Source organism: Idiotropiscis lumnitzeri, chromosome 6, assembly GCF_059441095.1.
Source record: "Idiotropiscis lumnitzeri isolate Australia: NSW breed Sydney's pygmy pipehorse chromosome 6, RoL_Ilum_1.0, whole genome shotgun sequence".
Taxonomy (NCBI): Eukaryota; Metazoa; Chordata; class Actinopteri; order Syngnathiformes; family Syngnathidae; genus Idiotropiscis; species Idiotropiscis lumnitzeri.
In genome coordinates, this window is record NC_142396.1 from 4,628,274 (window position 1) to 4,654,534 (window position 26,261).

The window sequence follows — 26,261 nt, forward strand, 5'->3', positions numbered from 1 at the left end:
GTCAAAATTGTCTGCACGCACGGATTGCATTATCGAAGCCACAATTTGGTTTGTTCGTTGCTGTACTCCCAGTGCTGCACATATGGCTGCAGCCTCATGGCGGCCTCCCTGAAACATACACACGCACACACATAAACATACACTATTCACAAAACGTGCACACCAGTTGTGAATTTTCTGCAGTTCTTACTCTGAGATGCGGTTGCAGCCGTTCATAGTGATTGACGAGAGTGGCGGGCAGAGCCTCTCGATGTATCTGATGGCGCGATCAGTTAGCGTGCAGCCGCTCACATCAAGCTCTCGCAGGTACTGGGCTGCTCCGTGTGAAAGGCACTGCATTGCCATGTCAGTAATCTGTGAAACACAAACAAAACTCGCTTAGTTGCGACCCGAGCAAAGTTAGAAGAAAATACTGCTCAACACCAGTTTCACCGATTGCCAAGAAATTATGGGGACATGAAAAAGTCTCCAGGACTCAAGCCCAAAATTTAGCAGGGAGTTGGCCACTTTAGTTCATTGCTGTTTGCAGCTTTAATATTTTTTTTGACATATCAGTCACCTAAATATGGCTGAAAACAATAAAACCTTTTTATTTTATTTATTTATTTTTTGTATTTTAGGGTAGCTGGACACAATGTTTACTCAGCAGCGGGCCCTGAGAAATTGGAAAAAAAAAAAAAACTCTAAACACCACTATCACCGATCAAGGCCGAATTGGGTTTACATGTCTGTCATGACCGTTAAAGTCTTGAAGACCCGTGCTCAGAATAGAACAGGAAGTGGGCCTTTTTGGTTTGAATTAGCCGTTCTGGCTGTCATTCAGGGCTCGTATTCCAACAATGGGAATTCATCCGATCGAGCCACATTCGGGACAGTCGCTTGGAAGCTCTTTTCCTTTTACATTCTTAACTCATTCACTGCCAATGACGGATATAGAAGCCAAAAAGTACATTTATTTGATCGAGGCAGGCAGTGAGTGAATTAATATGGGAAGACCACGGCGTTTTAAATTATATGATCCATTCGTGGGCTTGCTCATGGCTGCTGGCAGCTTTAATGAGATTAGATTGTGCATGGCTGGTGAGTCCAAATTGTATACCTTTGTACAGCCTGCCACCCGCAGTGTGAACAGACCTCTGCAGTAAAATGAAAAGGCTTTGATGGTCTGGTCGGACACTTCCAAGCAGCCAGACACGTCTACGTACTCCAGATCGGTCAAGTACTTGCACAAATTCTACTCGAGAGAAAACAAATAGACAAGTCATGAATTGTGGGATATTACACAATCATCCAAACATAACACTGAAGCTGCAAGGAATGAGTTGAGCTTTGTAACTTTATTTGTTATGTACTGCTGGGAAATGTAGTAGGTAAGTAAATACATATATAGGTAGATAGACAGGTGGGAAGATATGAAAGATTATACATTATGTAAGGTTTATACCTCCATACCAACGTCTGTTATGTTGATACATTCGGCAATAATCAACCTTTTCAACGGAACTTCCTCGAGAGCAGCCAGGCCCTAAAAAAATCAACAACACAGTGATTACATCAACACTCAGCGACACTTTCATGGGTGTTAAGCAACATGCAAATAAGTGCTGTACGTCGTCTTGAATGTTACAGCCGCTGATGTCCAAAGAGTTGATGGAGCTGCCCATCAGCGACTCCAGAGCGGCGTCAGTAAGTTGCTCGCAGTAGCTCAGGTTCAGATGGGACAGCTTGGTAAACCTGGTGAGACCACGGCAAAACAAGATGAGTTGACTACGTGTGGTTGTGTGTGTGCGTGTGAGTGTGTGCGCGTGAAAGTGTGTTTGAGAGCATTTGAGGGAGAAAAATGTGTGAGGATGGGACTGAATGTCAGAGAGTGTATGAGAGACTGGTTAATTGACTGGCGGTGGTGGAGTGAAAGAATGTGTGACAGTGATTGTGAGAGAGATAGCACATGAGAGCTGAGAATGTGAGAGTGGGTGCATGTAAGAAAGTGTGAATGAGTGTGTGTGATTATAGAGAGTGTGTGAGAAGATGAGAAGAGAGAAAGGAAGTGTGCAATAGTGTGTGAAAGTGTGAGAGTATGTGTGTGACTGTTGGAGAGTGTGAGACATTGACACCGTGTGTATATGAGAGTACTTGCATGGTGGGATGAGAGAGAGAGAGAAAGAGAGAAACAGAGGGACAGAGACAGAAAGGGAGTATGACCGTGAGTGTGTAAATTTGGGGGCGCGAGCATGTCAGTGTAAGGGGTGTGTGAGAGTGCGTGAGTGTTGGGCAGAATGAGTGGTTGAGAGCTGTGATTGTGAGGGAATGTGTGAGAAGAATATGATAAAATGTGTGTGTTGGAGAGTGTGAGAGGGTATGTAAATGTTTGGAGAGAATGTAAATGTTCGAAAGTGTGCGTGATGTCAGTTTTGGAGTGTGAGAAAGAGTGTGTGTACCTGTGAGAGTTGGAGAGTGAGTGAGAGCGTGTGAATGTGAGAGTAGATATGAGAACATGCGTTAATTGTACCTGTGACCGATGACACTGATGGCCGCATCAGTGATCTGACAGCAGTAACTCAGATTCAGCTCTCTCAATTTGTTGGCCGAGGGGCTTTCGGCCAGAGTAAAAAGCCCCTTATCTGTCACTCTGGAATGAGACGCACAGTAATCACGTGAACTTTGGTCATCAACGAATAATTTAATACAGTGGTGCTCTAATGGAGGTCTGCGAAATAATTTGCAATTAATATCTTGGATGCACAAATGTGCTTTTTTTAAAAGGTCAATGCACATTAAGCAACAGAGTAATGAGGCATGTTCCGTTCATCAAACCGCCCTCGGCCTCTCGGTGTAACTGCTCACCCCTCCCGCTCTGCTCACAGAGAATAAGAAGAAAAAAATGCGACTAGCCTCCAATGAACCTCAGAGAGGTTGCTCCTTTACTCAACGCTATAAGCAGACAATCATATTGTGCCCATCTCAGAGGTCGCCTCAAAAAAGAAAAGAAGAGCTCATTAATGGTGACTTTTTAAAGGCAAGGTAGACCATGAAACCATTAATCAGACAATGCTCAGTCCTGGCCCGAGGCCGAAAAAGTTTGAGAAGCCTTGATAAAAGACAAGCAGGTTGACACACACTTGCTACAAAGCGAGATATCCAGGTACTGCAGATTCCGGAGGGTGGCGACCGCCTTGAGCGAGGTGTCACCCATCTTGTGGCATTTGACGATGTGCAGCCTGCGGAGGCCTCTTGAGCTACTACAGACGGCCTTCCAGCTCATGTGGCTCACGCGATTGTTACCTGGACACAGAACAACACTTTTACCATTTAACTAAGTCGCTACAATAAACCCCATTTGATCATTTTTTCGATATCCATGATATCCATCTTCAGGTCCATGCACTAGTATGCTTTTTCCTCATTTGTACGATGATTCAGCACAGATTCTAAATTCATTCGTACGACTGAAATGTAAAGTGTGCGTAAGTAAAAAAAAGTATTTATCAAAATGTCATACGCAGTGTATGGGAACCCCCAGCTTGTTGATGACGTCTGTATTGCCGTTCTATCTGCAGTTCCACTGTTCTACCACAAGGTTTTGTGAGTACGAATGGTCAGAGCTTTGCGTACATTCACGCAAGTCCTCGTGCACAATTACAAATTGATAGATCCCATACTTTGCGTGGGAACGTTTGGAAGAACACTTTAAACAGTTCTGTGCGGATGAATGATGCCTCCGGATGATTTAAATTATTGAATTATTTTACTTGTGACTGAGGGCAGTGGGCCAACCAGTACAATAGTCTTAAAGCAGTTATCAAGGTGATCTCATAAATACTCAGCTTTCTATGGTACAAAGAGGACTTTACCCTCCAGGCTGAAACTCTTCAATTTGGTGACTTCAGCGATGGCTTTGATGCCAGCGTCGGACAGTTGCCACGCCTCCAGCAGAGAGATGCAGGACACATTATTGCAGTTGGCCATCAGGGCCTATATGGGACACATTGCACTATGTTTGCACAGAGGTGGAGCATTTCCAGTAAATTTCCATTTGGGAAATTAAGATGTGGGGAATTTGGGACTTAGTGGGGATTTACTAGGGATTTAGTGGAACGGTTTCATATGCAAGTATAAACACAAAATAGTATAATTAAATCTAAATTAAAAAAACATTAGATTACAATAGATGTATTTGTAAGTAAAACTTTATTAAGTTAAATATTCCATCTTGAATTTAGTTTTTGCAGTTTATTGCCGTTAATTCCCATTAAATCCCATGTAAACTTTTTTTTTTCAGAATTTTGCAAACCTACATAGCACAAATGCTTCTAGTTGATTTCTTCAGACAAAAGTATTGGGACACCTTGCCATTCCACACTTTCAGTTCCAGTTCATCCCAGCGGTGCTTGAAGCGGTTGGAGTCACGACTCCATTCAACTTCTTCTATACCAAGCAGAGAGAATATGACTGTGAGAATTGTTGCTTGATCTGTTTGTATTTATGTGATGCACCTACATGCGTGTTAAAGTAAAGTGTGTTAACGGTTTAGAACTACCGTAACATCTTAGCTAGTTTCTGTTAGCCCGTCAATGGCATTCTGCATTATACTTAAACATTACACTGGCAGACTTTCGTTAGACAAAAGAAAAATTCCTTGAACATTTTCATGTTCAAATAAAAAATATTTAATTCCATTATGTTTTATGTGTCAGTTTTACATTGCACTTTTACCCGGACTGACAGCTTGAAGCAAGCACACTTGGCCTCTTATATGGAGGGCTGTGTGAGCAAGAGTACAAGAAATGCTTCAAAGAGTGTGTTTATAAAAAAAAAAGTGTTTTAAGCATGTTGTAGAGTTACAGCTATTCAAAACATTTGAGCATGATAGGATAAGAGGTACAAAATTGGATGGATGCTAGGAACTAAAGTATTATTTCCAGGAGTGTCCCAAAACTTTTGTCTGACTGCAGCAGGGATGTCCAAACTATAAAGTCTGCAACGCTATTTGGAAAAAAAAGGGGTTGGGGCAGGCGTGAAAAGTTTGGGTGTCGAAAAAGTGTGGGCGTGCGTATTTATGTGTTTGCGACAAACCTGACAAGGACTGCGTCTACTCCAATTAATGATTACCAAATTTACTGCGTGTACCGAGTTTTTAAACAATTGATAAATGAAACAGTAACTAAAAGTAATGCTCGTGTGAATAATAAGAATTCAGTTCAGAAGAGAAAATGCTTGATCCACTTTCTGCTCCGTTTCAAGGTCCAATTTGCCAACATATCCCATGAATGATCCGCAAATAAACGATGCTTTAACAATTGCCAGCCTACGACAGATTTCTCTTGCTGTGATGTGGCAGCTTGTTTAATCTATAAACTAAAAAAACTCATTAAATAATAGTTTGTACACTCCTGGTCTGCAGTGCCCTGTAAATAAAACAAACATACAGAGATGCACTTGTCCGACAGGTCGTACACGTCATTGAGCAAAATCTCCCTGAGATTGGGGCACGCTTCCGAGATGTAACTGAAGCCCGTCGCCGTCACCTACGAGAGAGACAGAGAACAAATGTGCATTCACTGGAATGTGAACCATCCCCTTCGGATCTTTGCTCCTCACACTTTCCGGGCCCCAAATGAAAACATACATCTGGAAGTGAGCATAACTGAGTGTGTTGTCATGCATGTGTGTAAGCGCATGGCAAGCGGGTGGGCTTATTCAACAAGCCCGACCCCGTCCTTCCTCCCCTCCTTCCTCTCCTCTGAGCTCATATTGAGTGAGGAACAAGAGGGGACACGTGCAAACAAGGAGAGGAGCGACTGGATTCTTCCAGTGCTTTGGGATTATCACGCTAAGTACAGTATAACCGCGGAGCGGGAAAGACTCACCTGGGAGCAGCCTGACAGGTCGAGGTGGAGGAGATTGTGGCAGCCACTTCCCAAGCTCAGGTACTGAAAACCTTCGTCTGTCATTTTGTGGCAGTAGGCCAAGCTCAGGTACTGAAGGTTGACACAGTTGCTGGTGGGGACATGAAGAAATCAATCATAAATTGAAAAATTAGGAAACTAAGAAGATGTGGTGTTTAATTAAAACAACATGGCAGTACTATTTATTCACGGTCACAAAAGGGTGTTTTTTTAATTTTCGGGATGCTTTAGTCTATTTAAAAAAAATTTCTTTTTTTTTTTATTCTTAATTTTATTTATTTTTTTTTTTTTACCAAAACTTGGAAACAACTTTGTTGTATTTGCACCATACAATAGCAATACAATGAACTCCCATTTATCACAAGGCAAACACTCAATTCCAACACCCTTCATAAGTGAAAAGCTGCGACATGGCTAGACCATTTTACTTTTATAAAAGTGTATTTATTTATTTATTTTCTTATTTATTTATTTATTATTTATTAATAAATCTTAAATCCTCCCACATGCTTGAAACACATCTAAACCAACCACAATGCATTTTTTAAAAATACATTGCAAATATATTTAAACACACACACACATGCACACACACAAAAAAAATCACAGGCATAAAATGCATAAAGAAATTATGTAAGTACTATGTGACTTTAAGGAGTCTGGCTCGGTGGGTTGGAATGTGACATCATCATGTCTGCGTGAGTATCTAGGCGTGAGCTACGGCGTACAGCAGTTGGTCCAAAAGTATCGTTGCTTAAGTCAAATTAGGACATTTTTTGAAAAAAAAAAAATATATATATTTTTTTTTTAGCAAGCTAGGTATATTTTTTTCATCAATGTTGCAATAGTAAATTAAAAATGATCGGGAAAATTATGCATTTGGCTTATGATGTGTGTCTTATGTTCTGCCGGTCTTCAATAAGTCCTAGTAGTAGCCAAAACGTGCATAAGCAACTCTTGCTCACAAAAGGTATACTGTAAAAAAAACATAGATATAGCTGAGGAACAGGTTTTCAAATCAAGTCTGTACACGTTTGTTTGTTGCATTTCTTCAAACTACAGCAGAGGAACACACCCCTTGATCGATTCAGTCAGCGTTGAATGAATGTATTGACCATTTCAAAGTTGGGCCTGTCACAATATGTCACTGGAATAGAAAAATGAAGTTATTTTTAGGAAATGACTTTTATTAATTGAATTCATTCATTCACCTCGCGCACCCCCGTGGAGGAATGAGCCCTACGCGCAGTGCGTGTTCTGCATTTAGGGAGGGGCGGTTATGTACCAACCCATCTTCTACTGGTGGTTACTGAAGAATAGAAAAAGCAAGGAACCAATTTTTTTTCTGTCAAAATGCTCGAGAACGGCTGGAAATGTGAAAACATGACAGCGAATAAGTTAAGTGATATCGGATACCTGATGAAATGAGCAGTAGTTGGCAATCGCAGGATTAATGAATCAATTTAGGCATTTGGCGCCTCGATCCATAAAAAGCTTTCTCTTCTCAAGACATTTTGGACAATTCTACGTGTCCAACTTTGTGGTAACAAGTTTGGGAAAGGCCCGGTTCTGTTCCAGCCTGACAGATTTACAACTCGTTTATTCACATCGCATGAATCCATCCACAATGGCAATCATGCCTTCTTTGTGTGTGTGTGTGTGTGTGTGTGTGTGTGTACAAGTCACAAGCGCCACATCTGTTCCTCTCCTTCTCACTAGTCACACTGGCAGCAAGTGAACTGTTCTCACACGTGAAGGGCAAAGGAAAAAGCGCCGCAGGGCTCTACGTCGGAAAAAAAGTATGCGTATGAGTGGCTCCTTCTGGGAAGTAGAGGGCAAGGCTCCAGCGACAAAAGGACGAACATGCTAACAAGTGGTGCCGTTTACCTTGCCAGCTCTCGGAGGGTGGCGTCTGTCAAGAGCGTGCCGGAAAGGTTCAGGTAGAGCAGGGAGTTACAGCCTTCCACAATCGACTCAATCATGGCGTCCTGTCAAAGCACACACCACCACGTCATACGTATTTTATACTCAAGTGAGGCTGCCAGACAGCTGTGGCTGCTTCTGAACATTCAGTTGTTTTTGAGAGCTGAATCTCAAAAGCAAAGGTGTCAAACTCACGGCCCGTGGGCCAGATCCAGCAAGTTGTTAGATTTTGGTAGGCAAAATTAGGAAACATTCTACAAAAAAAAAAAAAAAAGACTCCTAGATGAAGAAAACCTGATCTTAGTGCCGTACTGATGAGCTGAGAGGAGTTGAGCAGTCGCAATGAACAGTAAATATCTGTTTTATACTGACTTTGGGTGGCCTAGACGCACACACTAGAATGAGCAACACAAATAAAGAAGAAAACTTAACTAACTTTTTTTGAAAAAATTCTTTTTAATTCTTTATGCCTTTCTAAAGAATACAAATTTACAGTGCTATAAAAATAACTTGCATGATTATGGTGTTTTAAAAAATTTGATTATCTTAATATTGTTTTTTTTTTGTATTGTTCCCCCCAAAATGATTGTTAGAATAATCGTGATTTTAATTATTAGTAAAATAATCGTGATAAATATTTTTTTTCATAATCGAGCAGCTCCACTTTACACCCTTACAGATTATCCATGTACAATGTGATGAAAACAAGTTTGACACCCCTAGGTACAGAATTCATTAAAACCTTAACAGCATGAGCCACGTTGTTCTCACCGTGATATTAAAACACTCAGACACGTTGAGCTCTTGGAGATTTTTGCATTCACCTGGAATAGAAAGAGCCAGAAAGTTAGTAAACAACTGGGGACATGTCCCAATACTTTTGTAAATTAGGTTTATTCCATGAATGTAAATATATTCCGAACAGTCAATTATTTTCATTTCGTAAGATTTCGCTTGGCTACCTTGTTTCTATTACATGTAGGTACAGTATGTGGATGGTAGATTTTATTTATTTATTTATTTATTTATTTGTCCATGCGTATTTTAGCCTCTGTGTTGCCAGGTCAGTTGAATCCGTCCAAGACCTTCAGAATGACATAGTGCCGCAAGATGATATAACTTAGCTAAAGAGCTGTTTCATTAACCAGTCAGATTTCAAAATTTCCCACACAGACGATGTCATCATTTTTCCACCTGCTGATTGGTTGCTTAGAGCAAAATAATGGCTGTAAACTTTGACAAGCAAAATGCAGCTGTATTGAAGGCCCAGTCAACCAATGGATGCGCTCCGAGTGATACAACATACATACAGATTTTTAAATGCGTCATTACCGCATTCACTGCCATTGACGGGCATAGACGCCAAAAAGTGCATTCATTTTACCTGAGCTGGTAGTTAATGGGTTTAACAAAAGTGGAAGTTGTACAACATGAAAGTGTGTAAATATTGTTGTAAGGCTATAAATACACATTTGGATGTGCCTCGCGTCTTACGCAACAACATCACTCCTTTCCACAGCTGCAGTCCATTAACAGTTACTTGTCCGAGGCTTTGACCCATTTCAAATCTTCATCATTCTATCCAAAACAACTCTGCTTGACTCCACAGCCCTCCCAAGAGAAAAGAGAGAGAGAGCGAGAGAAAGGGGGAAAAAAAGCTGCAGGTTCCAGCATGCGCGTGACCTCCTCTTTCGTCGTGGTCTCCCTCCTCGCGCTTCTGCTGCTGTTCCCGTTCGTCGAGATGAAACGAGCGGGCAAAGGCAGAGGCCTCAAAAGAGCAAGACACAAGCTCGGAAGGGACAGGTGGGCATCATGCACCCTTTGGGCCCGATTTAAATTCTGCAGGGGGTGGGGGGGATGACTGGGCATACATCCTCACACATTCCAAAGGATGCTTGTTATGTTCACTGAGGACTCTAAATTGTCGTTAACTGTTTCCAAACCACGGGGCTGTTAGTCGTTTTGTGGTTCGCACAGCCGACTTTTTATTTTAGGCGTGGGGTCGATTCGCAGTCAATGACCCAGCGGTCGAGGAGGGTTGCTTTTCATTTGTTTGGATCGCGAGAATATTTTATTTATCGAACATTCTGCAGCCCCCATTCCTAGATTCATCTAATTTTATGTTTAAAATTAGAACCTAACGAAGAACAACGAGAGGTACTTCTACATACAAAAGAGCTTTGCAAAGTTTTCACCCTGGCTTGAATTTTCCCAAATGTGTGAGCCTTAAAGGTACTGGACCTAGTGAGTGACGTCAGGAACTGGAGCCGGTTAGTCTTTTTCTAGACGTGAGTTGTGGTCGACAGAAGCTAATTAAATAAAGCTAGAATGCCCTGTTGCCAACTTCTAAATTGGGTTGGTGGATTGAATCATAATTATTTTTGGGAATATCGATTTCATTTTCTTATAGGTCAACCAAAAAAAGAAAGCACTTTTGACCTAGCATTGTGTTTCGGGCTGAGTTAAAAGACAAAATCAGGGGAACCTTTCGAGCCAAAACCACACGCAAACTCATCTCGTAGGAGTGATGTCATCGGCTGGCTCTTTTTTATTGGCTGCTGCTTGATGACGTCGCTTGTGTACGACAAACATTAATTATTATGAATAATTATTATTTTATGTTTTTTCAATTTTAGCTTTGAGTTATTTAGTTAGTTTTCGTTAACTAAAATAACCTTGATGCAGTCACGCCTTACTTGCTCCTCTTTGTTTCCACTTCACTTGAGCAGTGACGTATCTGTAGCTCAAATCTCAAATTGCTTAAAAGAAATTAATTTAAAAAATCGACCCGTGGCTTTTAACTTGAACATGTAAGTTAAGGCACTCGTAAGTCAAAGTTCTGACGCGATTGACAAAAATAAGTAGGAGATTTCAGTCTGCAAAAGTATTCAATGCCTTATTTTTATGGCCGTCTAAATACTTGCTGGTTGTTTAACCAATTTCCCCTCACTCACATACTTTTTTTGTGTATAAAACTCTCAGGGTGAGAGGAGCCGGCCGTCATAACAGATCCGACGCCCCAAGACCAGGCAACTGCACAGAATCGTTAGAGTCGGGACGTGTCTTTGCGGACTGTCAGGACCGTCGCCTCACCTCCATACCCAGGCCGCAAACCTGGTCCAGAGCACCCAAATACCTCCTCTTAGCACGTAATAGGATCAAGGTCCTCCGCGATGAAGCGTTCGCCGGCTACGAGAGTCTAACCAGTCTGGACTTGCAGCAGAATCACATCTCGCTGGTGGAGGAGGGGGCCTTCGAGGGTTTGACTCGACTCACAACCCTGCTGCTCCAACACAACCGGCTGACTTCGCTGAGCGAGGAAGCCCTCATCCCAATGCCCAACATCCGCTACTTGCGCTTCTATGACAATCCCTTGAATTGTCTTTGTGACATGGACGGTCTCGTGCAAACCCTTCAAGTTCCAAGCAACCGGAATCTGGGAAATCATGCCAGGTGAGGTTTCCAAAATTGTGGATATCAAGACGTTGGATGTAATGAAGTAAAAAAAAAAAAAGTGAAAGATTTAAAAAAAATCTATCTATTTAAAAATAAAATCTAAATAAGGAAGCGTTGAGATTTTAATTGACTGATTAATTGACATCTTGGGGACTTAAAAAGCGTTAAAAAAAGTATCAGATACAAAATGGAGGAGTGTGAATGAGGGCACATTAACGATGATGACGCATTCGATTCAGAGGAGCAAATATTGGACAGAAATTCCCCATCCATATTTAAGAGAATGGTTCGATGTTGTCAGCAACAAGAATGATTTACGGTGATTGTGATGTGTTTTATGTCACCCTAAAAACCACAAGGTTCTGGCTTGAAAATAAAATAAATTCTAAACGAAACACATAAAGGGCCAACGGATATAAAAAGTCTACACACCCCTGTTGAGATGCCAGGTTTGGGTGGTAACAAATGAGAAAAGTTTTTTTAATGCATATTTTAAATAATTAACAGTAAATAAATCATTGAAATTCATTTCAAAACTTTTTTACATGACTAAACAAGTTGAATCAGTCCTACTTTGACCGGTTCCTTTTTACACAAGTATCTGTACCTCTACTTAAGTAGAGTACTTTTAAGTCATGAGTACTTTTTTCATCTGTGATGAGTAGGGTCAGACAAGAAATTTGTTTTGCCGTGTTTCTCTTCAAAGGTGCGCGGAGCCCCTCGGGCTTAAAGGCAAGAAGCTGAAGCGGATTGACCCAGAGCTGCTGTGCAAGAAGCCAGACCCCAACGAAAAGCCACAAGGCGACCAGACTGACCCCAACGATCCGGCGGAGCCAAGTCCCTTTCAAAACAAACCAGATGCCACCATATCCTGCCACACTTATTATTTCCCTCATGTACGCGTGGACTGCAGTAACCGAGGCAAGTCTTTTATCCGCATTGGAATCCGTCAATCACTGTGATAAATAGGATCCTTGCCGAGTACACACATGTGTGTTATGTAATGAACAGCAATCCTGAGCTATTTATCACACAGGGGCTGTATGATTGGATGCTGCCGCATGAGTGGAATGATTACACGTTATCCGCAAAGAAATTCCAGGGCTGAGAATCAACCAAATAACCAGAGCGAGTGAGACAGAGAGAGAGGGAGAGAGAGAGGAGAGAGAGAGAGAGAGAGAGAGAGAGAGAGAGAGAGAGAGTGAGATAGAAAGAGAGAGAGAAAGAGAGAGAAGACAGAAAGAGAGAGAGAGAGAACGTGAGAGAGAGAGAGAGACAGAGAGAGGGGGGGAGAGGGGAGGAGGAGGGAGAGAGAGAAGACAGAATGAGAGAGAGAGAGAGAGAGAGAGAGAGAGGGGGGGGGGGGCAGAGAGAGAGAGACAGAGAGAGAGAGAGAAAGAGAGAGAGAGAGAAAGAGAGCGAGAGAGAGAGAGAGAAAGAGAGAGAAGACAGAAAGAGAGAGATAGAGAGAGAGAGAAAGAGAGAGAGAGAGAGAGAGAGAGAGAGAGAGAGAAAGAGAGAGATAGAAAGAGAGAGAGAGAGAGAGAGAGAGTGAGAGGGAGAGAGGAAAATCTGCGATACAGCGAAACAGCAAAAACTGAAGCGCAATATGGCAAGGGACAACTGCACTTCCTATGAGAAGAATCCAATATAAACATACATGATCCACTGCACATGGGACAAATTAACTTTTGAACGGATGAATTAGCCAATAGTCTCTCACATATCCACTCGTCTTGATCTACAGGTCTAACCGAGGTGCCTGCTGGTATTCCCGAGGACGCCGTCGTAATAGATCTCTCCCACAATTCCATTCGTCATCTCAAGGCCAAGACTTTCCAAGGAGCAAAGAGTTTGAAAACGCTGAACCTTAGCCACAACAAAATGGAGCGCATTGATACAGGTATACAGTGCCATTTAAAATGGACCCGAAATTTTTACACGTGGAACTTAATTTTACCGTCGTCAAACTTGTGAATGGAGTGTTATTGCGCCATTTCCACTTCCTTCTGGGAACATCCACCAGGTGTGGGGGTGGCCAGAGAGTGACAAGGCGTGGCCACCACGTAGCTCCGCCCCTGACTAGGTTGTGTGCGTGTATGACGTGCAATTGGAGTGTGCGTTGCACTTCCAGATCGTGCGTCCATGTGTGAATTCGAACTGAGCAAAGACATTTTTTGGTGTATTCATAGTCCTTAGAACACCAACTTGAAACATTGCGATTCAAAATTTAGAAAATCAAATTGGGTTCACGTGTAATAGTGCAACTCATGTTCATCCTGAAATTTTACCCGTAAATGCGATTATCCCTAACTTTTCTGTGAGTAGTGTATGCTTTACGTGCGACAAAGCAGCCAATTTCTCAGCATGCACTTAATATGGAATGACAGAAAAAGGCTTTTTTGTGTGTTTTTCCTGGAGCAACCAAGAGTTTTACATCTGCTGTGAATCTCTGTTTCTCATTTTCCCCTTTTAGAGACCATTAGCTTTGTCTGAAAATATAAGTGAGCCGAATTGGATTACATAAAAAAAAAAACAACAAAAAAAAACAATGTGCACAAACTTCCACTCTCGCCGGCTCAGTTCGATTGACCTGGTCACGGTAACTGGCTGTGGCGGGTAAACAACATGCTCTTGTGCACTTCTCCAGCTTCCTTGTTCGGGCTTCTGCATCTCCGTGAGCTGGACCTGTCAGACAACAGCCTGCATTTCATCCAGCATGGGGTCCTTGAAGACCTTTACTTCCTGTCCAAGCTGAAGCTGGGGGGAAACCCTTGGCTGTGCGATTATAGGTGGGGTTTCAATTTGTTTTGTTGAAAAATTGTCCACTGATACAGCTCTCTGGTTTTCATGTTGGTTATACAAGCAAAACCCCAATTCATTATACTTTGTCACGTTTTTCCATTTTTATGAGGGGGAAAAGCAATGTAATGCATCTATTTTCTATAATGTTTGTCTTCATTAGCATTGTGGGTGAGTTGGAGCTTATCCCAGCTGACTAAGAGAGAGGCGCCAGCCAATCACAGAGCAAATAATTCGCACAAATGACTCATTTAGAGTCTTGGAGAACATAAAGTACATGACATGTTTTTGGAATATGGGTGAAAGCTGGTTGAGAGGTGGGAAAAAAATGCAAACTCCAAACAGAAAGTTCCAAGCCAAGAGTCCAATCCGGAATGTTTTACTGTGAAGCAGGAGTGCATACTAACAGGGCAACTACAATTTATAGTCTTCAATTAACACAACAAGCATGTTTTGGGTATGTAGAAGGAAATGGGGGTACCCGGAGAAAGAACAGCAAGAATCTGCAAACGTGTCATTTTCGCTTTCGGTTAAATTTGACTGTAACAGAGTAGGTCAAACAACAGTAAAATATTGTTTCCAGCCAAGAAAAAAAATCTAACTTGCTAATATTTATTCCATGGAATTAAATAAATATTGTGAATTATGGTTGTAAATGTAAATCAGTGCTACTGTTACCACTTGGTATTATCTGTAAAAACAGACTCAAGAGGGGTGTAACCAACATGAAAACCACAGACGTCTCATATTCATCTTTTAAAGTAAAACCCCCCCCCCCCAAAAAAAGAAGTAAAACTAAATACAATTTGCAGCATCCACTACATGGCGTATTGGCTTCGACTTCACCCGGTGGTGAGGCACTCCGGCCTGCTGTGTCGCTCGCCTCCCGAATACACGGGCGAAAGCGTGGAGGAGTATGTGCGCGCCTACAACCGAGGGTGTCCAAAAGACAGGCAGCAGAGCCAGCGAGACCAAAACGAGTCGGACGAGCTGCTCTGGAACTCCCTAGAAGAGGTGCAGGGTGAGCCAGAAGAGGAAGTGGAGCCCAGCCACTTGAGACAACCTCAGAAGTACCAGATTATCAGACTGTCTTGAGGGAAAAGGCTCTGAATGGGCTCAACGTCTCCCACTGATTTCCCATAGTGTCAAATAGTCTGTATCAGATGAAGAATATACTTAGGTGGTGTGTAATCCCCCAAAAATATGGGAATGATCACAAAAAAAATGTTACAATACCAATTTGCAGGTTTAACGGGGATCTGTTCATTTTCCAGTGGTGTATAATTATAACAAATGTCACAATATTGTTGCTCGATATACTCAAATGTTACAATAAAAAAAGCATATTTGACTTATTTGGAAAACCTCGTTGATTAACTTTACTGTTTGTGTGATCAGCCATTAAATGAATATGTTAAATTGTGTGGAACCAGTTGATGGGAATTTTTATTTTTTTTTTGCTTTGAATTGCTACCGTAAATCATAGCTAAAATGTGATAATGAACACTACAATTTTTAAGGGGACATACACAAGTGACTTGACATGCAAGTTTATTTTGTTCCATGACATATATATATATATATATAAACAGATTAGTGATGTAACAAAATAGAAAATAAATAGGTTTTTCCACATATTTTACTTAAAGTCAATGGACATTGTGCTGCTCCTCCTGGTGTGCGGGCCGTTGTCACCATGGTCAGTAATATAGATATACGAATGTACTGTACATGGACAGAGTCTCAGCTTCTCAGTAATATGAGTCGCCCTTGGAAAGGAATGAAGACTCGGTGCCTGAGTCATTTTCGGTTAACATTTGTTGCTCAACCATTTGTGTTCAAATATCCTTGGTTCAAAAGTGTACTAAAAAAACGCCAGTGCGTTTTGTTAGCTCACTGACGGCATTTACTTTTACATGTTAGCGTGAAGCTAGTGGAATTTAATGCATACTTGTATGGTTGTTTTGAATACAAAACGTGCAATTCTTTTTGATGTTTACTTTGGCAGTAAGCTTTAATTGGGAGTGGCAATAAAGATCTTAAAGCTAAATCTCAAGGCACCACTGCATTATGTCAAATTTAACTTTTCAATGGCTTGTCTATAAATAGATGTGACTCTGGAGAGCTTGGCCACCATTCAAGTTTGAAATGCAAAGTAAATAATTTCTACTTGCAGATATTGTACAAAAATGTGTGTTCAATCAGGCTGCTCTACACTTCCTCCAATGTAAGTTATGTAACAATGGGACTAAAAAATTCGCACTAAAAAATTCTCCTTCATTGACCAAATTAGCCAGTGGTGACTAAGCAGTAAGCACAGCTGCGTTGAGTTTTGTTGGATTCAGAAATTAGCCGAAAATACCACGGTTAGCTTCTAGTAAGTATTTACAGCATGTTACTCGATTATCAATTATCGGTGGTAGTAGGAAGAGAAAACTCACCAATGTGTTTCAAACTGGACCATTGTAAGGAGGTGCAGCCGCGCAGATTCAGGTGGATCACAAATGGACGGAAATTAAGGAGGACTTTCTTCATAGTGTCGTCTGTTATCCAACGCTTATCCACCGAGACGTTGATCTGAGCGGGTAGAAAAGGAACGTATATCAATATAGATCATATTAGTGCCAAGGCCTAGCAGTTTGATACACACTTCTGAAATATCAAATTTGCTCAAATGACCTTTAATCACTTTATGAGTATATATTATAAACAATAATTGATATTAATTTATGAGAATACAGTGATCATGTTAATGATTTGTCAAAATAATTTGGAAACAGATAAATACCAATATGGAGCACGTTATTTCTGTAAATATCAGCCAATATTCATATGGTCAAATTAGCACGTATACAACATTCTTAGCGGCACGGTGGCCGACTGGTTAGCACGATGGCCTCACAGTGAGAGACAGCATCGGGCGTAGGTTCGATCCCGGCTCCGGCCATCCTGTGTGGAGTTTGCATGTTCTCCCCGTGCCTGCGTGGGTTTCCTCCGGGTACTCCGGTTTCCTCCCACATTCCAAAAACATGCACGGCAGGCCGATTGAACACTCGAAATTGCCCCTAGGTATGAGTGTGAGCGCGGATGGTTGTTTGTCTCTGTGTGCCCTGCAATTGGCTGGCAACCAGTTCAGGGTGTCCCCCGCCTACTGCCCGAAGATAGCTGGGATAGGCTCCAGCACCCCCCGCGACCCTCGTGAGGAGAAGCGGTACAGATGATGGATGGATGGACAAAATTCTTAAAAAAAAAAAAACACCATGCAAGGCTCAAAATATTTTTTTTCTTTTGTTTTGCGAATCAATGACTTCATCTGATGAGCAATTTTCTAACTTTGTTAATCCCATGAAACAAGCGTTTTATGACACAATAAAAATATGACAATATTATGAATGAACAATTGTTTTTCTCATATTTATAGAATCACCAGTTTTATTTTCTCGTCTAGAATTAAAGCTAAATAAAAAAAAAAATAAAGCTCTGTTTTAACGTCATTTTGAGAGCATTTATTGTGTGCAGACCTTCGCAGTCAAAGTCAAAACTCATGACTCTATTGTTAAAATGCACAAAACATTGCTGATAAATTATAAATTTGTCATTATTATTACAAAATAATGGAAGTTCTGCTTCAGTTTAGCCTGTATGATTTTCTCTCCAGAATCCAGACACTTATCAACTGTCCTCCTACTTTGCTGCTCAAAATTGCAAAACTCTTTATTTCGAGCCTTATCATTTCCCGTCTTTGCAGACCTATTTTGGAACGCAACTGCAGGCCACTCATATGGTCCGTGAGGGCTGCCTCGGCAACATGTCGGTGACCCCTGACCCCTATTCCATGCGTATTGTACTAACCTTACTCCACAGAGTGCCCGTATGTATGAGACTTCTCCAACTGCAACAAACTTCCGAACAGCTCAGTAGGTCCCGTAGTTCCATGTACTGGAATATCTGTTGGACAAAAGAAAAAGAAAAAGAAAAGTCGGGCTGGAGTGGTACTTTGATTTACGAGGTCAATTTGTTGTTTTTCTGTCCCTTCTCAAACGTTGCTCGGTCCATCTGAATTTCCAATAACTACCCAGCAAACAAAGACAAACATACTGCTCCCCATTTGCCAGAAAATGTGAGGCCAAAAACAAACAAGGCTTTCTTTGTTTCCGCTCTGTCATGCTGTTCTTCTGCTATCTATTGTTTGTCTTTTGAGTGCTAATTTCCCGCTAATTTATATGACACCATATGGAAAGTGCTTTGTTACAGCTCCAGCGGTTGTGAAATGTGCAATACTAAAGTATTGTATTGTATTGTCAATAAAAATGACATAATCATAAACAGACCCATAAACCGGAGGCTCATTGTGTTTGTGTGTGTATGCGCAAACATATGAGAGGAAAACGATCATTTGAATTGTTTACACACAAATAGTTGATTCTCTGGAGTGCCTGCCGAGTGCCCACCCATCAGGTGTAAAATTAAACAAAAAAGTAAATCTTTATTTTTTTTTTTTTGGCAAAATTTTGAGTACGTTCATCAGACTACAGTGCATGACATAACGGCGATACCATATCAAAAAAACGTAAGTAAAAAAAAAACATAGTTTTACATCTCCCACACGATTTAAATGCATTCAAGATTGTTAAAAATACCTTTAAAACATTTAAACACAGCAAAAAATTGCAAGCATAAACTGTAAGAATGTAGGAAGTGAAAGTTCAAATTCTTGATCCTTGAGGTATTTTGACAAAAGCGACACCAGGGAACAGTTTTAATTTCTTTTAGGGGGACGGGGGGAGCAAAAGCAAACAACCTTGAGTGAGATGTGGTTGGGCAAGGCTGAGAGCCAGTCGCATCCCTCCCCAATCTGGCTTTGCTGGCGCTCCATCTCCAGTTCATTCTGAAGTTTCTGCAACATCAAACCGCACACATTTGGGGATTTTTCATTAGTTTTAGCTTCAAATGAATTGATTAAAAACGATCAAGTTTTGTATTTTTCCCATCTTCTCTGCTTTTGTTAAGCTTATATTTTGTCAGCCAAATTTAAGTTTGGTCACACATTGCTGTGTAAAAGGGTTTCCTTGAGTGAAGCTTTTGCACTACCGATATAGATCCAACTAAATAACACACTGCTTAGCTGCCGTAATACACTTTGACACCAATAGAGGGTGCTAACAGACTATAATATGGTCATTGGCACAATGACTTGCATTGGCTTGCATGTTGATACAGTCAATAAATATTAAGTGAATTCATATATTAGTCATTTATATATATTCCATAGTGTTTTCAATAGGTAAAACTATTATCCATATGTGGGGGGTAATATTTTCAGTTTCTGGAACAGATTGATCAGATTTACATTATTTCCAATGGGAAATATTGCTTTGGTTTTCTTACGACTTGGTTTTGAGTGAGACTTTTTGGGACGGATCCATCGCAAAAACCAAGGTTTCACTGTACAGGTACATGCCTGATAATTGTACACTGTATTTGAAGCTACTCTTTAACTCTTTCAATCCCAAAAAATGTATATATACATGTTTTCCAAATTTTCATCCCCGCCTTCCGAAGACGTACATATACGTCTTAGCCTTTTTTTTTTTTTTTAATTTTATTTATTTATTTATTTTTTTAAACGTCATAGCTCCATGTTTTTAGATATTTAGAACACAATATTCTGTAGGGCTTGCAAAATCAGTCAAAATCCAGAAAAACGCTAGGATTGAGGTGCTTCCTCATGTGAAAATGGCTGGGATTAAATTAGTTAAGTACCAGTTGTTTAAAGGTCTATGGCCTTTTGCAAATTGCGAAAGCATTATGCAAGTTACATTAGATAAATTGATATTGTTTGGTTGAACATTTTTATATTTAAATATACAATGTTTAATTGACTTTTGTTTAACGTGTCAGTTTGAATGTAAACATTAACTGTGAGTGAGACATAAACAGCTTGAAGCAAGCACACTTTCTATCTTATTTGAAGAACTGAGTGAGCGACTCTTCTTTTTGTTTCCTCATACTTTATGATATTTATTTTATGACTTTGTATGAAAGTTTCCCATTGCTTGGTAGTGAGAGAGTGAGAACAGATGTGAAGGAATACTTTAAACAGGGTTTCAATAGGTTACAATGTGCTTAATGCATGGGAGAGGTAAAACTAAAAAAGTCTCTACATAGCAGATTTTCAGTAATTGTGTTTTCAGTAACACATGCCAACAATGAGGTGGACTCACTATATTTTCAAAAGAGCTGATACCTTAAAGTAATCCTTGGTCCTCTGTGAGTCCCTAACGACATTCTTCCATGCGGTTACGATGCGTTTGAGGACGCAGGCTTTCAGAACTCCCACCAATTTGCGCACCGCCTCTAGTTAGTGAGATCAAAACACAGGAGATGAGCTGAACATAAGCAAACGCTGGACAGAATGAGTCACCCAGTTGGGGCAGCTTGTCAAGAAAAACTTAAGCATTTTGGACAGATTTTTTTCCTATGATGGAGTGAGAAATGCTTTGAAGGCCACGTACCAACCCGCGACTCCTTCTTGAACTTGACCCAGTGCAGCCAAGCAAGGAAAGGCACCTCCTGCTTTCGCCTGTCATAATGCTTCATCGCAATTTCCGTCTTTTGAGACAGTTCCGAGGCATCGGTCACGCTGGCGATGGTGAAATCCTTCCAGCTCCTGCCCACCAACACAAATACAGCTCATCAATAAATCACTGAAAATGGCGAACTTTCTTTTCGGGTGGATCAGATTTCTGGTCAGGGTTACACTTCATGAATATTTTAGTCATATTTATTCACCAAGGCAAAGAGAGTATCTCAAAACAATATATGAGCGTTTTTTTCAGAGTTGAGAAACCTCTACAATATCACAGTTCGTCCTCCACACCCCTGCTGAATTGCAGATTTTGCAGCATACATAAATCTAAATTTAGAATTGTGCACCTTCACGTTGTCACACGTTGGGTAGAGTTGGTAGGCATACAATATGATTTATGATAAAAAATATTTTTAGATAAAAATGTTTAATATCAAATAAGCCAAGTTGCAAACCTGTGTAAAATATTGTAAAATAAATTCTTATATCAGATATAATTCAAAGAGTAAACTTAAAAAAAAACATGGATTTTAAAACATGATTTTTTTTTTTTTTTTTGTGGGTTACTTTAATTTTTTCACATATATTGTCTTATTACCCAAATGCAAATTGCACTTTTAGGTCAGTACAAAATTAACAAGCTGGAGATGTGCACCGGCAACAGCTGCCTGCAATCAGCTAATTGCAGCGAGTGCAACCTGAATGCCACTTGGTCTGTTTTGGTCCTCTTTGCTCTTTTCTTGTGTTGGTTTTGTGGCGCAAGGAAAAGGGCTGCGAGATTTCGTGGCCGCTTTGCTGCCGCTGTTGGAGAACTTCTTGTCATGGCCGCTCTGTTTGGGTAAATTCATGCTCAGTGCATGAGAACAACCAATGTTGTGTCTGCCTAACAGTCTGTTTTTTATTTATTTTATTATAGGCTCATTTGCTTTTCCCTTTTGATGTTGGTCTGCTTGTGTCTTTCTCCTCAAAGTGGTAAGACCTCTTCTAATTGACACTTTTGGGTTCATCATGAAGGCATTACTGCGGACATGGCACATCTGCCTCGCAGTTCCAATGATCTGGCTTCAAACAATAAAATGCGCTTTTATCTTAGGAAGCAAGTCAAAATTATTTAGCCTTTATTAAATTACTGTGAACCAGACTGCACAATTAGATTCAAGATGACAATTCATGGGCGGCTTGGTGTTGTAGTGTTGAGAACTTCTGTCACAGAGGTGAAAGGTTCTGTGTTAGATTAACAGCTCCAGCCTTGGTGGGTAAATTTAGCATCTTCTCCCAATGCATGCGTGGGATTTCTCTTTTAACAGCTTTTTTTTTTTTATCTTCTCTTTTATCATAGCCTATTTGCACTCTTTGTGTCAATCGGCTTCTTTCTTGACAATCGCTCCACGTTTTTGTGGTTCAATCCAAAAATAATTGCAGTCCAGCAGACTGTACGTGTAGTCGTAAAACACAATCCAAGGTAGCAGTAGATGAATGTTTAAGTATTCAACCTTTTGGTGTACAGCAAAAAGTCACCAACTTTAATTTTTTTTTCATGATAGTCCACTTTAGTCACGTTTGGCGACATCGCTCAGTGCCCAGTAGGCTTTAGGTTAATAGAAAACTTTAAATGGTCCATAACGGCAAATGTTTCTTTGTGTGTATGTAACTTTATAGTTTTCTGGCAACCAGTTCAGGGAGTTCCCTACCTTGTTTACAAAGTCAGGTGGGATGGGCTCGAGCTCACTCGTGAAACGAACGAACGAACGAACGAACGGATGGATGGAGCGATGGTGTATTTGCATTAATCTGAATGGCGTCTGTTTAATGTCATTAGGTTTAAAGCAAGATGCATCACATGGCTACCCCAGGGTGCTTGATCCACAATCCTTCCCCCAGGATCAAGACTCTATGGCTTCAAACTACGGCGCAGAAAATGATCAACACCAAAGCTTAGCCCCCCCAACCGACAACGAACCGAATGAGAGTCCACCTCAGCCTAGAGACCGGCATCCATTTAACCTTTTAATAGAGGAGCATACCAAAGACACGGCTGTGGAGGGCATCCGTTTTCCACACATCAACAATCTCAAACAGTTTATAAAAACCATGAAAAGCTCCTTCTTGACTCCCGGTGAGGACTTGGCACATTTTCAAACAGCTAGGGGGGTGATGCGGAACGAAATAGCAGGAGAACGCTCTCCTAAAGAAGAGCAGGATGATGATGATGAAGACACTAAAGATGACAAAGTCTGGAACGGGAGGTTAATTTCTGCGTATGGACAAAGTGAAAACGATGTCGGCTATCCCGCCTCGAGTCCGAGCGTCTCCGTGCCTGGTCCTGACACCGCCGCGAGTAGACGCTTTCCCAGGATGCACAACAGCTCCAACAACCATGGAAGCTTTGATCCAAGCCCTTATCAAACTATTTATGTCAGAACTGGAGCTGATTGGTGGAAAAACCACCAACATCCTGAAAATTCTCAATTTCCCCCAAACCCGTTGCAAGACGAGGTTGCTCCCTTGAGTCCGCGTGATGGGCATCCTCTCAATGGCCACCGTGGAGCAAGCGAGACAGCCAAAGGAAGTTCAATCGAGAGGCTTAAGAAATCACAGTTGCAAGGCGTAGTCGCACCCTCTCGGCAAGGTTCTTACGGAAAAAGTGTGTATGTCAGATCGTCAAGAGGGCCTATTGCGTTGTGGTTGTTCATGCCGGATGGAAAGTCCAAACAAACGGTGCAAAAGAGTGCAGCGAAAGACTCTGACAATGTGCACATCAGTCCCAGGGCCCAGAAATCTGTCGACCTGTCAGCCCAAAGCCCAAGATATCACAGATATCACTTTCAGCGTGAGCCAGTCAACTCGAACCTTGTGTTTTTCAAACCGCCTTTAAATTCTCCAGACAGTCTTCTTCAACGCCGTCCCCTTCTTTTTGATGTCCACAAACCAAATCCCTTAGAGCAAACATCAGACACTCATCAACTATCGCGAGAAAGGCACAAGCATAGCCCCAATACTATTCCTCAAAGGTTCGATTCTGTCCAGCGTGGAGTTATGTCCAGGAATTACGCCAAGCCTGATATGAAAGCCTCCTGGATGCGTTCCATGCAACCGGAAATGACGCAGACAAACGGGATTTACAGACTTCCTAGATTGCAGCGGCCGACAGCCACATTCCAACAACGTCTTCCCGTTTACAGAGACTCGAAGAAGCCAATGACATATGGAAAAAAATATGGCTTCCAGTCTAGAAGCAGCTATGTGAGGACAAACGTAGCTTTCTCCAGGAGCCGCTACATGCCACGTAAAACGGTGCTCGCCAGAAGTCAGGATGCTCGAGAGCCATGGAGACAGAAACGCAGCACCTTTGCTTCGCACGATGCACAACAAGCTGCGGACAAGTGAAGACCGAGGTATAAATTGTTCACGTTCTACCTGTGTGCATGTTTTACACTTATAATAAACAGGACAGAGGCGAGCGATTGCTCCCACGGAAAAGAAAAATGAATACGCTAGACAGGTTTTCAATATGTGCTCCCACGGCTTTGCTAACGTTGTGAACTGACAAACGAAAAATAACTAAAAAATACAAAAGTAAAAGTACCTGTGGATTTTTTTTTTCCTCCTTCCCATGTAACACCAACTCTATGTATTTTTTTTTATTCAAATATTTCTAGGTTCATGCTGTAATGACAAGTCCCTGCTGTCCATATGGGTGAGAAGCGAAGAACAATACTGTCAAATATATTTACATCCACACAAAAACTTTTCATTTTACACATTTGTGTGGAAAAAAGATAAGTAACTCACAAGTTAATTCATACGTGCAATGTGAATATCTAAACAATCACTCTTACCTGAAACAAGAGCTTGTTAATTTCCTCCTGTAGCAGGAGTAGGCCTTCTCATATTTACGGAAGAGGGCCTAATAAAATAAAAAGTACATGTTAATGGAGGAAATGATGACAATGCACCTGACTAGACTTGATTGGCGCACGTCACCTTGAGTTCCTCAGAGGTCATATATTCCGTGTCATCCAGTTGCAGAGAGGCCAGCACTGAACGCTGCGCATTATCGCTGAGAAACTTGTTCCTTTAAAAAAATAAATAAAGCTTGTGTGAATAACAAAGTAAATGCTTTCATAAGTCTTTTTTCCATTATATTCTGACCTCCCAATCAGAGGATTGTGATGTTCATATCAGCACACACAACTTGTCCAATGGACATCAAATACAATGGGGTGCGTCAAAATGAATGCTCAGTGCTGAATGACTCCGATATTTTGCTTTATTCGTCTACAAGGTACATTTGTCACCTCAGTAATATTCCTACATACAGTATACCATTGTATCATATGTACTATAAACAGTACAAACAAAAAGCATTATTGAGGAGGTGGTTACACCGTGGGTTGGTGACTAGCCGATCACAGGGCAGATATACAGCAGACAGTCTTCGATTGATTGAATCTAACGTTGAGGTTTTTTTTTTTATTATACTGTGCAATTGTCCCTAATGCAGCAGGCTCACAAGTGAGTCATGAGAGATCATCAGGATTGCAGTGGAAAAAAAGACAAAATGTTCAATTGGCTTAAAGTATGCATCTCTTGTTCATCTATTTTTGCCAGTGACATATACTGACAGGCAGAACAATTAAATGCTCTTCCATGTAAGGCAGAAGGTACATGATAGAACTGTGCATTCCACTTTTTGCAACATTTTTGTTTAGTGGTGTGCATTGACCTGTAACTTTAGTGAAAATGTGGTCTAATCCGAGTGGCACCTACCAGTCCACATTCTGCAAATTGTCATGTCCCTGGAAGGTGATCAGGGTGTTTTTCAGGAACTGTATGGGGTCTCTGGGATCTAACCGGCATGATGCGATCAGCAAAGCCTGTTGTCAAGGAGCAATAACAAAACAATCGGAAATACTTCCGCACCATTTTGGCTCATGCAAAAATATTTACAGTGATGATTTTTATTACCTTATATAATTGCTGAAGTTCATGCTCTGTCAAAGCACTCACTTCGATTTTTGACTGCCTGTCTGTCATTTGCAAAGCTAATCATTCTATAAAAAAGGCACGTCCAGCTTACATCAGCTAATTAAATATTAAAATGTGTAACATGACAGACGGGCACTTATAAAACTGATATTTGTGTCCAGGTTTTCATTATTTACCCCTCGTTTTAGCGCGTCACCGTCAGTCTTTGAAAAAGTTATAATCCAAAAGGGTAAATGAATGCGGCAGCTGTTACGTCATCATCAATCGTCATTGACATATGACGTCACCAGACGCGACGATACATTTTGATTCATTATCGCTAATTTCTGCATTTACATTCAGTTTTACCCCGCTCGAGTCGAGGAGGGACAAATGTTTATTGAAGTGAGACGTTGGCGCCTCGATGTTTTTTTCATGAGGACGTCACTATAAAACGTATGTCACAGCAACACAGTTGAAAACATTTAGAAAATGCAACAGTGTATTTTAAACAATCAAAGACAGTAAACGAGTAATGGAGAGAACAAATCGAGCATATAATAGAGCAAAGAAATTCCAGTGGGTGATGGGTAAAATTAACTTGAAACACATGAAAA

At 41.0% G+C, this 26,261-nt stretch overlaps 3 protein-coding genes across 3 annotated transcripts; 2 read left to right on the top strand and 1 right to left on the bottom strand.

Moving 5' to 3' along the window:
- On the bottom strand, positions 1-25,826 carry fbxl13 (F-box and leucine-rich repeat protein 13). The gene is made up of 21 exons (XM_088299076.1): positions 25,645-25,826; positions 25,447-25,553; positions 24,661-24,751; positions 24,516-24,583; positions 20,603-20,757; positions 20,335-20,444; positions 18,889-18,984; positions 17,940-18,035; positions 16,529-16,664; positions 8,601-8,653; positions 7,794-7,894; positions 5,868-5,997; positions 5,427-5,525; positions 3,852-3,972; positions 3,120-3,282; positions 2,510-2,629; positions 1,611-1,734; positions 1,445-1,525; positions 1,100-1,234; positions 191-354; positions 1-108 (listed from the first exon to the last, which is right to left on the bottom strand). The coding sequence occupies exons 1-21, from the start codon at positions 25,711-25,713 to the stop codon at positions 30-32; spliced, it is 2,298 nt and encodes a 765-aa protein (XP_088155202.1). The 5' UTR covers positions 25,714-25,826; the 3' UTR covers positions 1-29.
- Positions 5,742-15,516, top strand: LOC148334754 (leucine-rich repeat-containing protein 17-like). The gene is made up of 7 exons (XM_088299078.1): positions 5,742-5,927; positions 9,439-9,632; positions 10,812-11,282; positions 11,992-12,206; positions 13,033-13,188; positions 13,936-14,077; positions 14,900-15,516. Exons 2-7 carry the CDS (start codon positions 9,502-9,504, stop codon positions 15,180-15,182), a joined length of 1,398 nt encoding a protein of 465 aa, XP_088155204.1. The 5' UTR covers positions 5,742-5,927; positions 9,439-9,501; the 3' UTR covers positions 15,183-15,516.
- LOC148334755 (uncharacterized) lies at positions 21,331-24,793 on the top strand. The gene is made up of 4 exons (XM_088299077.1): positions 21,331-21,514; positions 21,593-21,648; positions 22,496-24,071; positions 24,336-24,793. The coding sequence occupies exons 1-3, from the start codon at positions 21,498-21,500 to the stop codon at positions 24,061-24,063; spliced, it is 1,641 nt and encodes a 546-aa protein (XP_088155203.1). The 5' UTR covers positions 21,331-21,497; the 3' UTR covers positions 24,064-24,071; positions 24,336-24,793.
- Positions 25,827-26,261: the final 435 nt, after the last annotated feature.

Bases quoted from the DNA above. Each gene is read 5' to 3' on its own strand.
- LOC148334754 (XM_088299078.1), top strand. From the start codon at position 9,502: ATGCGCGTGACCTCCTCTTTCGTCGTGGTCTCCCTCCTCGCGCTTCTG. The intron at 9,633-10,811 runs GTGGGCATCATG...TAAAACTCTCAG, and splicing joins CACAAGCTCGGAAGGGACAG to GGTGAGAGGAGCCGGCCGTC. The intron at 13,189-13,935 runs GTATACAGTGCC...GCACTTCTCCAG, and splicing joins AATGGAGCGCATTGATACAG to CTTCCTTGTTCGGGCTTCTG.
- LOC148334755 (XM_088299077.1), top strand. The intron at 21,649-22,495 runs GTAAGACCTCTT...TAATGTCATTAG, and splicing joins GTGTCTTTCTCCTCAAAGTG to GTTTAAAGCAAGATGCATCA.
- fbxl13 (XM_088299076.1), bottom strand. From the start codon at position 25,713: ATGACAGACAGGCAGTCAAAAATCGAAGTGAGTGCTTTGACAGAGCAT. The intron at 24,584-24,660 runs GTGACGTGCGCC...TTATTTTATTAG, and splicing joins TGACCTCTGAGGAACTCAAG to GCCCTCTTCCGTAAATATGA. The intron at 1,526-1,610 runs GTACAGCACTTA...TGATTTTTTTAG, and splicing joins GCTGTAACATTCAAGACGAC to GGCCTGGCTGCTCTCGAGGA.